The following is a 15652-nucleotide window of genomic DNA, read 5'->3' as shown; positions in this document are numbered from 1 at the left end:
AAACTTTTTTTTTTTTTTTTTTTTTTTTTTCTATTTGAACTAAAATCCATTACTAGCTGATACCAAGACCACACGGTCTTTGATGAACTTAATTGACCCTATTAGGGGAACTGGAAATTATTTTTGAGTAGCCAACTAAAATTGCCATGATCGTCAGAATTTCATTTTGTGACATGTCTGTTCTTTATACAGTGGCACTTAACAATTCATTTGCTTTTATGTTTGGTCACCTTTTGTTTTAAAGATGTTGCTACATAAACCTATGGTTCATTAGGTGCTCAGTTGTAAGTAATAAATACCCCAGGTGTGTTCTGTGTTATTGTTCAATGACAGTTTACACAATGGATGTATGTATTAAAATAATAATTCTTCATTGTTTATATTTTCATTGGCATATACATTTCTTAGACAAAATTTCATAAAGTAGGAGTGTTATTATTTTTTGGATGATATTAGAAAACCAGAAATAAATGATGGTTTGCTTGCATTTGATAAATAGCTGTTGAGAAGGAAACAGCATTCCTTTATTTTATCTTTATTCTAAAATGGGGGTAGTAGAGGATGTCTTGAACGAAAACTATTTTTGCTTTCGCTGTCATGCTAGGAAAAGGGTAGCATTAGCATTTTAAAGCATGTATCTATTTTACACGCATGAATATTGAGATATATTAGCATGAATTGCTGCAGTGTAATTACTTTGAAATTCAACTGTTTTTTTTTTTCCCAACTAGTTAAGGTGATTTGGGGATTGGAGAGATCTCTTATTTTTCCAGTAAGAACTTTTATGTCTCTCTCTAAAATCATTCATAAAATTGCATATCATTTACTTGGAGTATGAGCTGGTTGTCTGTCTCAGGAACTATACATACATACACATATAATCTATATAATTTTTTTCTGTGGGTATTGCTATTTTGTAGAATGTTGTAGAGTATATAACATTACTATAAAAGGGTTTTACTAGATAAATAAGTAGAGCTCTAGTGTTAACTTTATTTCTTTAGCAAGTAGGAAAATATAAATTTGATTTTCTTCTCTGAATCTATTAGTGTCTTTTAGTTATAAGGAGAACTAGATTCATTTTCTTAAAATAATAAATTGGATTTTAATAGTTTACACCAGATTTTTCCTTTAAAAAGTCACTTTCACTTTCTTTGTGGAGTCATCCCTTTTTTCTTAATCTGTTGCTCTTTAGGAGTCTGACAGGAATTCAGTGTAACATTGTTCAGTATAGTCTTGTCTTTTGTTCTTCATAATAACACTCCTTTTCCTCCTTCCAAAATGTGTTCCTCATCTTTGTAAACTTGGATTATCTTTTTCACTTTCACATCATGACAAAATATTAGATGTGTAAAGTTCAGCTTTTCTAGTGAGATAATAATACGGTAAAGGTAATAACATTTAGAAGATTCTTGTTTAGTTTCAGAAGTATTTTTCACCCCACAAGTTAGATACAAGTATACATTTTCTTTCCTCCCTAGATGGACCTCCAGTTGTAGCTCATTATGATATGTCTGACACCAGCTCTGACCCAGAAGTGGTAAATGTGGACAATTTATTGGCGGCTGCAGTAGTTCAAGAGCACGCTAATTCTGTAGGCGGCCAGGACACAGGAGCTACCTGGAGAACCAGCGGGCTGCATGCCAAGGCAGGTTGGTCTCTCCCTTCTCCCTTCTCTAATGATGTAATCTGCATGTGTCCTGGTAGCTGTATCTCCTGGTGGTGGACCCTGCTGAGGAGAGCAGGCCATACCAGAGCCATCTAACATCAAATGGTTGTGACTAATGAGGCTGCCACTGATAACTGAAAAAATTGGGTAGCATATCATCTTTTTTAATCAGAAGGAAGCAAAAATAAGAATATATAAGACGTTAATTGTAGGCATCAGTAGATTTCAGTAGGCGTATTTCTTGAGTTAAAAATGCCCAACATGTGTAAAAACAATCCAGATACTCTTGCACTCTTTGGTTAGTTCTTTTTTCATCACTTAACTCTGAATTGTAACCTGTAACAGGGAGCTTTTCATCTGCAATGCTGTCACTGTTTCTTCTGTTTGATGGGGAATGTCAGTTTCTTTTCAGTAAGTTCTCTTTGTCTCTTCTAACCCTATCTTTCGATTTCTGCTTCTGTTATTTCAGGGGAAAAAACTCTTCTCCTTGTCCTTATCTCTTGCATTATTTATCTTGGTTCTGTGATTATTCTTAAGAGAATTTATTCACTAAAAAGCCCACCACTATTTCCTTTGGAAAATTCTCACAGTGTCTCCATGTTTCCTTCAATGTCATCCTTAAACATTCTTTCTAACTTAAACCTTAAAAAAAAAACAAAACAAACAACTTTAGTTAAAGATAAAGGGAAGAGAGAATAAGAAAACAGACTGCTTATATAGTGTGTATTTTCTTCAGTCCTTTTGAAGGATTATGTGCATTGACTTAAGTACCAAGTCTGTTAGTTTAATCATTGTTGAAAATATTATTTTTATGAAAAATGAATTTTATTACCCAAAAATGAGTAATAGTTTAGAATGCACTATAGTATAGCAGTGTGCCTTTGGTCATTGTCCTGAATTCTTCCTCTTATAATCTTTCTTGACCTTTTGATTAATTTATTGAGGCTGATTTTGAACCTGTGCCCAGATTTAATTTTGGCTTTGTTTTGATTGCTAACTTGCTCATTGATTTTGGATCAGTCATTTCTCCTCTTGACTTTGGCTTTTATAAATAATTTTTTTTTTGGTCCAAGCAGGGTCTTTTTAAAGGATTTACTAATACAATGAATATGTGTAAGTATTTTGAAAAGTATTCAATGATGATAATACTTTATATCAAAGGACAGTAGTTTAATCACATTTTGTACAATATAGGTTTGTAAGCTATGTAATTTGTTCTGTATACTAGATGGTTCATCTTTTTTTAATCCATTGATAATCCAATCAATCATTCTACTTCAGTTTTATTCCCCATTCCCTTAGTGTGTCACTTAATATGGACCATGTTATAGTAAAGTTCTTGTAGGAAAAAGAAAAAAATGAATGACTCTCAATATTTTGCTTTTCATGTAGAGAATTCTTCAATAGTAAGTAGAACCATATAGAATTACTAATTTAACTTTTTGATCTATTACAATCCTAGCAGTTTTATTTGTTTCAACCAAATAGTGAAGGTTTGAGGTCTTAAAACATCATTAAAGTTACCATTATCAGGGATAAGGATAGCATTTACATTTTCAGATTCGAATATAGTCCTTTAGTATCTATAAGAGATTGGTCTCTGAAAGTTCTGGGACCAAGGATGCTCAAGTTCCTTATATAAAATGGTACAATATTTACATATAACCTGTGCATATCATCTGTATACTTTCAATCATCTCTAGTTTACTTATAATACCTAATACAGTATTAGAACTTTGTAAATAGTTTTTATACTATATTGTGTAACCTGAAAACACTGTATGTGTTTAGTACAGTCACAACACCCCTGCCCCCAATATTTTTCATTTGCATTTGCTTGAATCTGTGGATGTGGAACCTGTGGATATGGAGGTCATACTGTAATTGTTAGCTTGTTTATTTAAAACATCTTACCCTGGTACTCACCATTTTGTGTCGTCCCTAACCCTAACCCTCCCCACCGTGGTGCTAGGGATTGAACCCAGGGCCTTGTGCATGGGAGGCAAGCACTTTGCCAACTGAGCTAAATCCCAAGCCCCCTACCATTGTTTTTAAGAACTATAGCATGGCAAAAGTATGTGAGGAGGGAAGCACCAATGATTTCATCTCTGCTCTTCCATTTTCCCCAGAGCCGTCCTAAATTTGACATTTAATGTTTGATGTTCCTATGTATTTCTTGGTGTATTTTTACTTCATGTGTTATGTAATTACAAGTGTGTTTTAAAACTTTGTAGTTCACACTGCAGGTAATCATTTGAAACTTTCATTTAGTTCATCATTTTGTGAACTTTGAGCTTGTTTTATGTGGTCTAGTTCATTGAGTTTTCCCTGCTATTTAGTATTCCACTATATGAATATATTCCAATTTACATATTCTCGTTGGATGTTTGGGAGCTGTTTTAAATGATGTTGTTAACATTTCTTGTATGTGTCTTTTGATATGTGTGTGTGATAATTTTTCATAGCATATAATAGAGAGCACATGTCTGTATTGGGCCATTAATTGTGTGGAGGTTTTTGTTTAGGATATAGAATGTAGTCACCATTGTTTAGTAGCTTCCAGTGATCTTTTCTAATGAAGCCATTTGCTCTTTCAAATAAATTAAAATTTGATGATGTAGGAATGTGAATAATAAATAAAACAATATTGTCTTTATTTTATAGAGGCAATCCATCTTACGAAGCTGAGTATATTTACATGGTCACAACAAAATAGTTAAGAGTTTATGCTTGTCAGTTTATAATTTCAAGATTTGGCCTATTAAGATTTGAATTTAAGATAAATATTCTTTTTTTTTTTGGTCGTGCTGGGGATTAATAAAACCCAGTACTTGCCCTGTGTGAGGCAAGTACTCTACCAACTGAGCTATATCCCAAGCCTTAAGATAAATATTCTAATGGTTAGTTGGATCCTCTGTGTTCCCTTCATAATGAAGTAGAATCCTACTGACTGAACAGACTAACTAAGGGTTCATTTCAATCAGTAGTAGCATCTCAGAGCAGTTCTACAGCCTTTAGGGTCATGTAAGCAGTAATTGGAGATAGAATAACTTGCTGCTTTTTCAAAGCAATTGGATGAAGTTCTTACATCCAAAATAGATGTTGCTATTTAATAGTTTTAATTTTAACCTAAAAGTTGAATAGCAAGCAGATTTTAAAAAAATAAGTTGAAATCAGGAAAGCCTCTGGTCAACAAAAGACTTAAAATTTCAATTTCAACTCTTGCCATGTGTTTACTTTTTCTTTACTTGATGCTAGAATTGTATAGGGTGGTTTTCAACAAGCAGCCACTTAGAAACTGTGTGACCTTACTTAGGTAAACTGTGAAAAGCCTTAGTTTTCCTTGTGTGCAAAAATTGGGATAAAAGTAGTATCTATTCTAACTGCTGGGCGCAGTGGCACACACCTGTAGCCCCAGCAGCTTGGGAGGCTGAGATAGGAGGATCAGCAGCTTGGGAGGCTGAGATAGGAGTTCAAAGCCAGCTTCAGCAAAAGCAGGGTGCTAAGCAATTCAGCAAGAACCTGTCTCTAAATAAAATATAAAATAGGGTTGGGGATGTTTCCCAGTGAGTGAGTGTCCCTGGATTTAATCCCCAGTACCTAATAACAACAACAACAACAACAAAACCAACAACTAGTATCTATTCCAAAAGATTATTGTTGCTGTTAAGTGAAATAATATAACAGTGTGCTTAGCATGGGACCTAGCACACAGTAGCATTTAAAGCCCTCGGGAAAGCATTAGGTTAATAAATACTGTGCTGAAGTAGACTGAATAAGAAAGGGATTGATGGGTCAGTCAGTGCATTTCTAGTTCACTGTCCTTCCCTGGCATGAGTTGTTCCTGCTACAATGTTTTCTCAACTTTGCTTGAGCTTAGACATTATCCAGTGTTCTAATAAAATTCAGAATCCTTCACTTCTCCCTGAAGATTTTATTAATAGATATGAAATGGAGTCTGGGAATCTGTTTAATAATAACTCCCTGGTAATTCTTGTGTCTAGCATATTTAATGAATGGACCTGCATAGCTGAAAAATGGCTTTATTTTAATTGTTAGTAATTACCCACTATAAACGTAATTATAGTTGGAATTACAAAAAGAAGTCTGAGTTATACTCTTGGTAAGAAAGATCTGTAGTTGTGATGATAAACAGAATTTGTTGGTTTTGTCCTGGGAAATGATAAATTCTAAACATCTCTATTTTTCCATCATGCCTTTCTGGTCAAAGTTAGGTAGGCTGTGAACATTTTATCTTATCCTTAAAATAGGGATAGTAATCTTGATCTTTGCATAACAGAAGCATAGTGGCAGAGAAACAAACCTTGATTTTCCTGTCCCTAATGTAGGATTTTCTTTTTTAATAATCTGACCAGAATGGCCCTGTTTCTTGATAGCAGATCAGAGAAGTATGAGTCTTGTGAAGGAGGTGATGTGGTCAAGCCTCTTTTGATCATAAGTAATAAGTTTAGGTTCTCATCTCCCCTTAATGTTCTTGTTGAAAAAAGTAAGCACATAGTAATAATTCGCATGTTTTTAAGGCTAAAGTGATTTAAGGTAGTAACCTTGTTTTACCTAGCCTTCCCTTTGTCATCCAGTATGTAATACTTTGCTTTAATGAGATGCAAACAGGCAAAGGCCTAGTGCTTGTCCATTAGACTGAATAAGAAAGGGATTGATTAAAAGTAGCTGCATTATTTCTTTTGAAGACAAAAGAAACTGTTCACCAGTTCACCATGGTATTTTAGTTACTACTTTTTCTTTGCTGCTGCTGCTCTCTCTCTTTTTTTTTTTTAAGTCCTGTCTTAGTAACTCTTATTTATGTCTGTAGTGGGAGGACAAAAATTTAGAATTTTTTCACAGTGAATGAAATTCTCCCAAAGATCTACACAGGCAAAGACCTATAGGGAGACAGCCAGCTGCCACAATAGCTAAATATGCGTACTCTGCTTTATTTTCAGTTTAATATACGGTAATCATGTATTCATATTTTTTGCTACAGGGCTTGTTCGTGTCTTAGAACTGACAAAGATAGTACCACTGACAGTATGTGCAGAACCTCATAGAATCTTTGCTATGCTTTTGTTTTTATGTATGCTCTAGAGACTGTTCTACCATTGAATTCTTGAGCTAGAGGGGCATGGGATACAGAGGAACCCCAACTGCAGAGAAAGTCAGGTTCCACACAGAGGTCCAAAAGGAATGTGTTGCTTGCTCTAGAGGGTTATTTTGAGAGAAAAGGACTATTGTCTCACCTCTGAGATAGAACAGGGAGAGGCATCCATGAATGCCTTCCATGTCTCTTGTAGAGTATGACATGTTTTTGTTGAACGAATTAAACACAAATTAATAATTGTTATTTTTTGAAGCTAATACTGTTTTTTTTTTTTTTAAATGTACCTAGCAGGCCACTAATGTGGTTTCCAGCCCACTTATTATCTGTGTGGCTTTGTGGCCCCTTTTATCTAATGACTGTGATGAGAAATGATGCAAAACTCTTGCACCATTAGTCTGAGGGTTTCTTTTTTAATTTATTATTGTTATTATTATTTTTTTTTTTGCAGTACTGAAGGTTGAACTCAGAGTACTCTTCCACTAAACTCCATCCCCAGCCCTTTTTAGTTTTTGTTTTGAGATGGTCTTTCTAAGTTGCCCAGGCTGATCTTCAGTTTGTGATCTTCCTGCCTCAGCTTCCCAGTAGCTGGGATTATAGGCCTGTGCCACCCCTCTAGCTTAGTCTAGGAGTTATTAACACTTACCAGGAAGTTTTATTTAGGATCCTATCACTTTATCATGTCCCTTAATTTATTTCATATGATTTTTTGACTAAATAATGTTAGCTATAAGAACAGACCCTTATTTTAAGTGATCAGTTTTAGAGCATTATGCAGGTTTTGTTATAATTCTAAATGCCAACAGTATTGGGTTGCAATTCTGTGGCCAAAATTACACTGTCAAATTTGCTTGGATCTAATAATGGGAAAGGAGGGCATAAGTTAATAGTTTTTGGATATGTAATGGATGAATAAAGTTAGAAAAATCTGAAATATTGGTGATAGGTACCTTGTTTTTCTTAAGACAGTGTAAGATGAATACACAGCATAGTGACTTTTCTTTTTCCATTCTTTGAAAGCAAGAAAAATAAAATGGAGTGATGACATTTCCAGCTCTGGAGTGGAAGTGTAGGGTCGGGGTGAGGGGCTTACTCAGTAAGATTGGTTATTCAGAAATATTGATGACTGAGACACATCAGAAAATATTCCTACCAAAAAAGTTGGAATTATGAATTTAAACTGTGGTGCTAGAACTGGGGTTAGAAATACTAAATCCTGGTTGGGCTCCGTAGCACATGCCTGTAATCCCAGCTTGGGATGCTGAGGCAGGAGGATTGCAAGTTCAAAGCCAGCCTCAGCAAAGTTGAGATGCTAGGCTGGGTTATGTATGGCTCAGCGGTAGAGCACTCGCACATTCAAATCCCTGGGTTCGATCCTCAGCACCACATATAAATAAATAAAATAAAGTTATTGTGTCCAACTACAACTTAAAAAAAAATTGAGATGCTAAGTTACTCAGTGAGACCCTTCTCTAAATAAAATACAAAATTGGGCTGAGGATGTGACTCAGTGGTTGAGTGCCCCCAGTTAAGTTCAATCCCGAGTACCCCTGCCCCCCCTTCCCCCCCCAAAAAAGAAAAACTAAATCCTGTTGTATTCTTGTGTTTACCTAGCTACTATTGTTAAGAGCATTGAGTAATCAAGGAGAAAGAGTTTGGTTATAGCAACAGTGACTCTTCAGATTTGCATTTTAAACTTGGTTTAATTTAATTCACATTGTTATTTTTAGGATCAAGGCAGAATGAACCCCTTGATATGAGTGTCCACAAGTGACTCTAAGTGGCTTTTGGAGCTCACCTCCTTGCTTCTTAGTGAGTAGTCAATGACAGTTTTGAAGTTGTGTACATAAATAATTATTCATGAAGCAGGATTGGAAAGTAGAAATAGAGACTAAGCCAGGTACCAATAATGTTTAATGATGAAGTAAAACTGTCATGGGTCACTGAAAGACAGTGAAAGGTAACACCCTGGAGCATGTCAGCTGCTAGTGTTGGTGCAGTAGGATGGATGATAGTCACTTACAAGTGATGTCAATCCCAGAATAGGGGTCAGAAACAGTTTCCTCTTAATAGGACTGTAGGGGAGGCAGCATTTTCAGGAAAGGCTGTTTCCACAGGGAAGTAGAACATTTAGTTCAGTTTTTCAGTTTACCATGGAACTGGGATTCCGAAGGGCAATGGAAAAATTGTAGGAAGGTGAGTTGTAGGTAGTCACAGCAAAGAACAACAGAGTAGAAGGAAGACAGGAGAAAAGGAAGGTCCCAGGACTTGGATTTTGTGGGTAGCTAAGAGGGTGGAAATACAGTTTTCTCCTAACCACTAGTTTCCTCCTAGCTCTCTTGACTGCATTCTCTTTTTCCACTGGAGGGCTTTTCTGTACTCTCATACTTTTATTTCCACTATACCATTTTTACTTTTTCTGTACCTCATTGTACCTGTCCCTAAAGCCCTTTATTAGTCCCCTCCCAGCTTCACTTTCTTTGTCAAGCCTGCAATTGGGCCAACTCTGCTTTACCAGTATCCTTCCTCCGCTGTCTTGTAGAGTTGACTTTTCAGATGTGCCCACCTGACAAAATCTGATCCCTTGATGAATTTTTAGAGTCTTGTGTCTACACTGCTAAGGTAAGCTGGAGAAAATCACGTATCTGCAGCTTCATTCTTATTCTCAGTGCTGCCCAGCAATTACCCCCTTTCCTTAGGGGCATTCTCCTTTTAAAATGACTCTTACTTTTCTAAGCTCCTGCTACCTTAACCATATTTGTGCTTTGTAGATGGCCTCAGCACATTCTTCACAGGTGACTATCACTTCAGCTTTCTGCCATCAAACCTGTTCTTTGCCTTTATTCTTATAAATATGACCAGGTCTCTCCCATCTTTGTGTGTTGGGTGCCAGGAGGGAGGGAGAGAGGGATTTGGAGATTTAACCCTAGGGTGCTCTACCACTGAACTGTATCCCCAGCCCTTTTGCCTTGAACTTGTGATTCATCTGCCTTAACCTTCTAAGTTGCTAGAGTTGCAGGCATATACCACTGTACCTGTCTCACTGTCCTATCTTTAAAAACTGTACATACACACACATCTCCTTCTCTCAAACCTGCATTCTCACTCAGTACTACCTGCATTCTCACTCAGTACTACCTGTATCCTTCCTCCAACTCAGACTTAAACTTCTGCTTTTCCTTTTCTTCCATTATTTTTCAGCTTGCTTTGCCACATTGACTTTGGGCCCTATTACTCATGAGGCTCTGCTTGTCAAGGTCATTTATAATTGTCTTATTATTGATTCTAGTCAGTCTCCTGGATCTCTTTTCTTACCTGATTTCTCAGTGGGTATTATTAATCACTTCTAGAAATGCTCTTTGTTATCCATGATGTCATTCTTAGGTTTTTCTCTCTTTGTGGGTTCCCCTTCCTCTGCCCATCTCTTTAATTATTGCTGTTCATCAGGGTTCTGTTGTAGGCGTCCTGCAGTCCTGTGGATGAAATTTCTCTTCCCACTGTTATCAAAGACTTATGAAGTCTCTTTTTCTTCTCTAGACCTCTGATCTGAGCTTTAGAAGAGTACCTCCAACTACCTGCTGGACATCTATCTTAAACACATATTTAGCAGCTCCACTTTCATTAGTGCATTGAATAGTACTATGACTCTATACAGTTACCTAAATCAGCAATCTAAGCATCATTTTTTCATGTCCTGGTTTCTTCTTTCATTTGCCCAATTCCCAATACCTCTAACCCTCTGAACATACATACACACAGTTGCCTTTTCTAATTTAGCCACAGTCATTTGTCCCCCAGGAGAATGCAGTAGTTCGTTTGGTTCCCTTGCCTCCTGTTTTGCTGTTAGTTTCGTTTCTATGCTCCAGAAGGAGACTCTTTAAAATACAAAAACAGATCATGTCACTTCTCAGCTTAGATCTTTCAGTGGCTTCCCACTTCTCAAGATCAAGCTCAGACTGTTTACCATGCTGTTATCTTTGCTGACTTTGCCAGCTTTGTTTTTCATTGCTCTTTTAGTACTATTACCCCAAATCTTGATAAACCTTTGGACCCTCAAGGACAACAAAGTGTTCCTTGTGCTACTTCATATCCTCACCTGTGCCTAATTTCCCTGAGAACTTAGCTTCCCAGATGGCCCTCAAATCTGGGGACTGTGCCTTTTCTGTATGTTTCTGGGCTATTCTTTATCTCCATATCAGCAGTTTTTAAGTCACAGTGCAATGGACTATTTTTTACTGTCCTTGAATGTGTTGTAGTTTCACAGAGGATAGAGATATGCCTGCCCTTGCCCTGTAGTCTTGGAGCACCTGGAATGGTGTAGAGCATGTCACAAACAAGTGCTTTCTGAGGAACAAACAGATGAATTAGAGAGTAAAGGGCTGGGGATGTAGCTTAGTCAGTAGAGTGCTTGCCTTGCATGCACAAGGTCCTTGGTTCAATCCCTAGCACCGCAAAAAAAAAAAAAAAAAAAAAAAAAAAANCAGTTAGAATAGATACTACTTTTATCCCAATTTTTGCACACAAGGAAAACTAAGGCTTTTCACAGTTTACCTAAGTAAGGTCACACAGTTTCTAAGTGGCTTTTGGAGCTCACCTCCTTCACAAGACTCATACTGCTCTGATCTGCTATCAAGAAACAGGGCCATTCTGGTCAGATTATTAAAAAAGAAAAGAAAACAGTAAAGACCATGGATAGGTTGAAGGCTTGACAGAGGATTATCAATATGTATTCCTCTAGTAGAACATTTGGAATAGTGTGCACAGTGGATAGCCATAATTAAAACATCAAGTCAATTGGATAAGACTTGGCTATATAGCAAGGTGTTGGGAGCCAGAGCAAGAATTAGGTTACGAATTCTAGACTTAATCAAAGTCCATTTAAATAACCACACTGGTCTAGATTTTAAAAAACTGGGTGTTTTCGGATGTACCTTTTATGTGCTGTAGGGTTCAAAGATTTGTGTGTATTGCCTGTGCCACTGTACAGGATCCTATCTAGGTTACAGACCCATATATCTTAGTCTATCTATGTAGGTGTGTCTAGGGTCCATTTTAAGCTTTCCAGTTTTCTGTTTTCTCATATGCACATCTTTGTCAATTGAAGAAAAACAGATAAACATAACATTAAAGAATGGTGAGCTGTGTGCAGTGGTGAATGTCTATAATCCCAGCAACTCAGTAGGCTGAAGCAGGAAGATTTCAAGTTTGAATCCATCCTGAGTAATTCAGTGAGACCCTGTCTCAAAATTAAATAAATAGGGCTGGGGAATTGTAGCTCAGAGGTGGAGCACTGCTGGGTTTAATCCTCAGTACGGGGGATTGGGGGAAGAATTGTGAAAAAGACCCACAGTCTCATTCATTTTTTTCCACAGCTTTACTCCTCATCTACACATTTTTTAGTATGTGATAATTTGTATTTTATGTGTAAGACCTTCCCAAGTTTCCCATCTAGTGTTACAGTGAATGTCTTTGGACATTAACGTATTGCTTATTTAAAATCTTTTCCCTTAGGGTAAATTCTCAGGGATGGGTTTACAGGGTCAGAGAATATAAAAATTGTCAAGTTGCTTTGAGACTGCCTATACTTTTGCAGAAGTATAGGAAAGAAGTATATTGAAAGTTGACAGGAGGAATATGAAAGTACAAGATTTCTCAGTGACATTGAAATATTGGAAAAAGTGAAAGGAGGGGAAAGGGAAAGTTGTATGGTAAACTTCCTTTACATTGATATAGTTTATGTAAGGTGTCATGAAGAATTTTTTAAACATGGAAAAATCGCATTGTATCATGTATCAGTATATAAGTACTCTTTAAAGGAAGTGAAAATTTGTATCTATTGCAACTCTGTTTATTTCATCTTAACTTTTAGACATTTCCATATTCGTGTTTTTAAGTTAAAACATTCAAGTGCTGGGCATATAAGCTGAGTTATTTTAACTAAAATTGTTTGTAGAGCCATGTACTTTGATTTTATGCCATTATCCTTTATTGAAAGAGAGAGGTCTGTGAAGCTCATGCTTCTGTAATGTTGGAGAATGTATTTTATTTCATCATGTAATAAACAACTTTATGAGCTGTTGTGCTTTTCCAGTGTGTGTGTGATTTAAGTGTAATGAGAACTATCAACAATATACAGTTACTGCTTCAATTGCTCAGAGCCAGAATTGTGATCTACCTGTAGCTTTCCCTTTTAGATATAGTTTGGGGTCAGGATTTGTCAAATCTGCATTCCTTTATTACAGAGCAAAATGTTAAGTCTTTCACAAAGCATCCTAGTATAAATATGGTACTAATGAAAACTTGTATTATTTCATTTATGCCTTTATATTGCCTGGTTTAGAATTTTATTCTATTACAATAAACAGCAGAGAACTACCCCATTGTCCTCTTGGTGGTTATGTAGGTCATTAAAAAGTAGGCTAGAATTGAATACAAAAAGCATTGTGAAATTTTATGTATTTTATATATATTTTATATATTTAGATAGAGACATTTACTAAAGTATTGAAATTTTTTTTTCTCCTAAGGAATAAGAGTATAGAGTGAGTGACTTTGAGTTCATGCCTTTATGTACTGACAAACTGTTAGAATATATGTGATGAGCTTATATTTTATTTGTGTAAAATGAATTTAGAAAATGGTAGAACACTGTGGGCTTATTTGACATGGGTAATAGTTTTGCTGAGGCAAAAGCCGTCATAGGATTATAAGGTTACCATTTCTTTGATTAAAACTGGTAAGAAATCTGTCAAGTTGTTTCTGCTGTTTGTAAGAAATTAAACTGTAGTGCTTCTCTCTCCTCTTTTCTCTCAGGTCACTTGGATCCAGGATTCCTAGCAAGTGACAAAACATCTGCTGGCAATGCACCACTTAATGAAGAAATTAATATTGCCTCTTCAGATAGTGAAGTAGAGATTGTGGGTGTTCAGGAACATGCGAGGTAGGTTATTAATTGAAAAATTCTGGTGTTTTTTGTTGTGAATTTTATTTTAACCAGAAAATAAGTGATAAGAAAAGGGCAGATCTTACAGTATAGCTGGCATGAACTGTTGGCCTCTTATCTTTCTTTGGTTTAAGAAATGCTTTTTTTGTTTGTTTGTTTGGTTTGGTTTTTGAATTTTTTTAAAGTTCTCTGTAGGTATAAATGGCATAAAATATATTTTGACATATCATACATACATGGAATATAACTTTTTCTAATTAGGATCCAAGAAACACTTTGTTGAAAATATGACATGAGCCTCAGAATGTTGCATATTGTTACATCCAACATCACAGGCTTCCGTGTCTGTTGAGCTAGAGCTGATTTTCTCTTATATTTTAAGCAAATGTCTAAATAGCTTGACAGATTTTTCTCTTAAGGCAGAAGTATTTCTGCTTTCCTGCCCTATCATTTCTGTTTTCTTTCACCCTTATCTTGAAATATATTGAGAACAAACATCTGGAAACCACGTGTCTGATATCATATCCCTTCCCCTGTGCTGGGCGTGGAACCCAGGGCCTCATGCAAGTCCTCTCACTGAGCTAGCATGTAGTATTACACACATCAGTTTGGCATTCTGTAACATAGGGGTCAGCAAACTATGACCCACAAAGCCAGATCTGACCTATTACCTGTTTTTGTATGGACTGAATACTAAGAGTGGTTTTTCTAGTTTTATTTTTATTTACTTATTTGTTTGTTTGTTTGTTTATTTTTAGGTGTAGATGGACACAACACAATGCCTTTATTTTTATGTGGTGCTGAGGATCGAACCCCGGTCCTGCCCGTGCTAGGCGAGCACTCTACCACTGAGCCACAATCCCAGCCCCTCTAGTTTTAAATAATTGGGAAAAAGTTATATTTTGTGATGTGAAAATTAACATGAAATTCAAATATCAGAGTCTATAAATAAACTTATAGAGTTATGCTAGTTTGTTTATATCATCTGTGCCTGCTTTTTGCTCTCCAATTGCAGAGTTGAGTCGTTTCAATAATGTATGGCCCCCAAAGCCTAAGATTTATTGGTTGGCTTTTTGCTAGAAAACATTTGCTGACTCCTGCTTTTATGTTCATAAGAATTGGTTATAGCCCTCTCAGAAATATTCTTGATATTTAACATATACATGTACATACAAATGAAAAATTTTGACTTTAGGTTGTATTTTATGTAGCAAAAATTTTTTATTCTATGATGCAAGGGTTAAGTTGTGATTTTTCTGATAAATAGGCTTATAGTACAGTAACTCTGTTTCTTTGCTGTTTTATTTTACTCTTTAGTTAGTAAATTAATAAAGCATTTAGCAGCATTTCTTTCATTTCTTATATATAAAAAAGGTGAACTTAGGAGTATAGAGGGAGTGAAATACAAATTGCATATAAATTGAGGTTACCTTTTTCTAGTGATATCAGATTATACTTTCTGAGACACATTATACTATCTTTAGTTGTTCTTAGAGCACATTTTCTATACCCACTAACCCTTAGTTACATTTCAAGAGCGTTTTTCAATTAAACAAATGGAACTCAAGAATATAGAGTTACTTTATAGTTTAACATGCAGATTCCCCAAGTGGCCAATTCTTTCTTTATTGGAACTAGTGTTGTTCTAGTACCTCATCCTAGTATTGTTCTAGTACCTCATCCTTGATTCTACAGCAATGCCAAAAGTATGCCTGAGTAGCTCCCCTCCCCCACCCCAATTTTTGTTTTTAATAGTTAGTTTTTTTTTCCTGTTTTGATGGGGAAGAATTTTTTGTTCTTGTTCCGTGTGTGTGTGTGTGTGTGTGTGTGTGTGTGTGTGTGAGAGAGAGAGAGAGAGAGAGAGAAAGAGAGGGGGGGTGGGGAGGGAGGGAGAGGACAGGAGGAGAGAGAGAGACGGGATTGAGCC

General features: G+C 36.1%; 1 protein-coding gene across 5 annotated transcripts in view; it reads left to right on the top strand.

Annotated features, from left to right (window-relative positions):
• The window catches only part of CUNH18orf25 (chromosome unknown C18orf25 homolog), an 84926-nt gene that overhangs the window by 63322 nt on the left and 5952 nt on the right, over positions 1 to 15652 (top strand). For 4 of the 5 annotated variants that reach the window (XR_007348825.1, XM_048806280.1, XM_015482411.2 and 1 more), the window contains exons 3-4: positions 1482 to 1652; positions 13596 to 13722. Coding sequence is in view for 4 of the 5 variants with exons in the window: in XM_048806280.1 (XP_048662237.1) it covers positions 1482 to 1652; positions 13596 to 13722 (298 nt within the window). In the remaining variant the exon portion in view is untranslated. The remainder of the gene's footprint in view (positions 1 to 1481; positions 1653 to 13595; positions 13723 to 15652) is intronic. The other variant, XM_015482412.2, reaches the window with a different exon arrangement.

This window comes from Marmota marmota, unplaced genomic scaffold, assembly GCF_001458135.2.
Source record: "Marmota marmota marmota unplaced genomic scaffold, marMar, whole genome shotgun sequence".
In the NCBI taxonomy this organism is placed as follows: Eukaryota; Metazoa; Chordata; class Mammalia; order Rodentia; family Sciuridae; genus Marmota; species Marmota marmota.
Note: the sequence above shows the minus strand (reverse complement) of the source record. Positions and strands in the feature narration are given on the sequence as shown.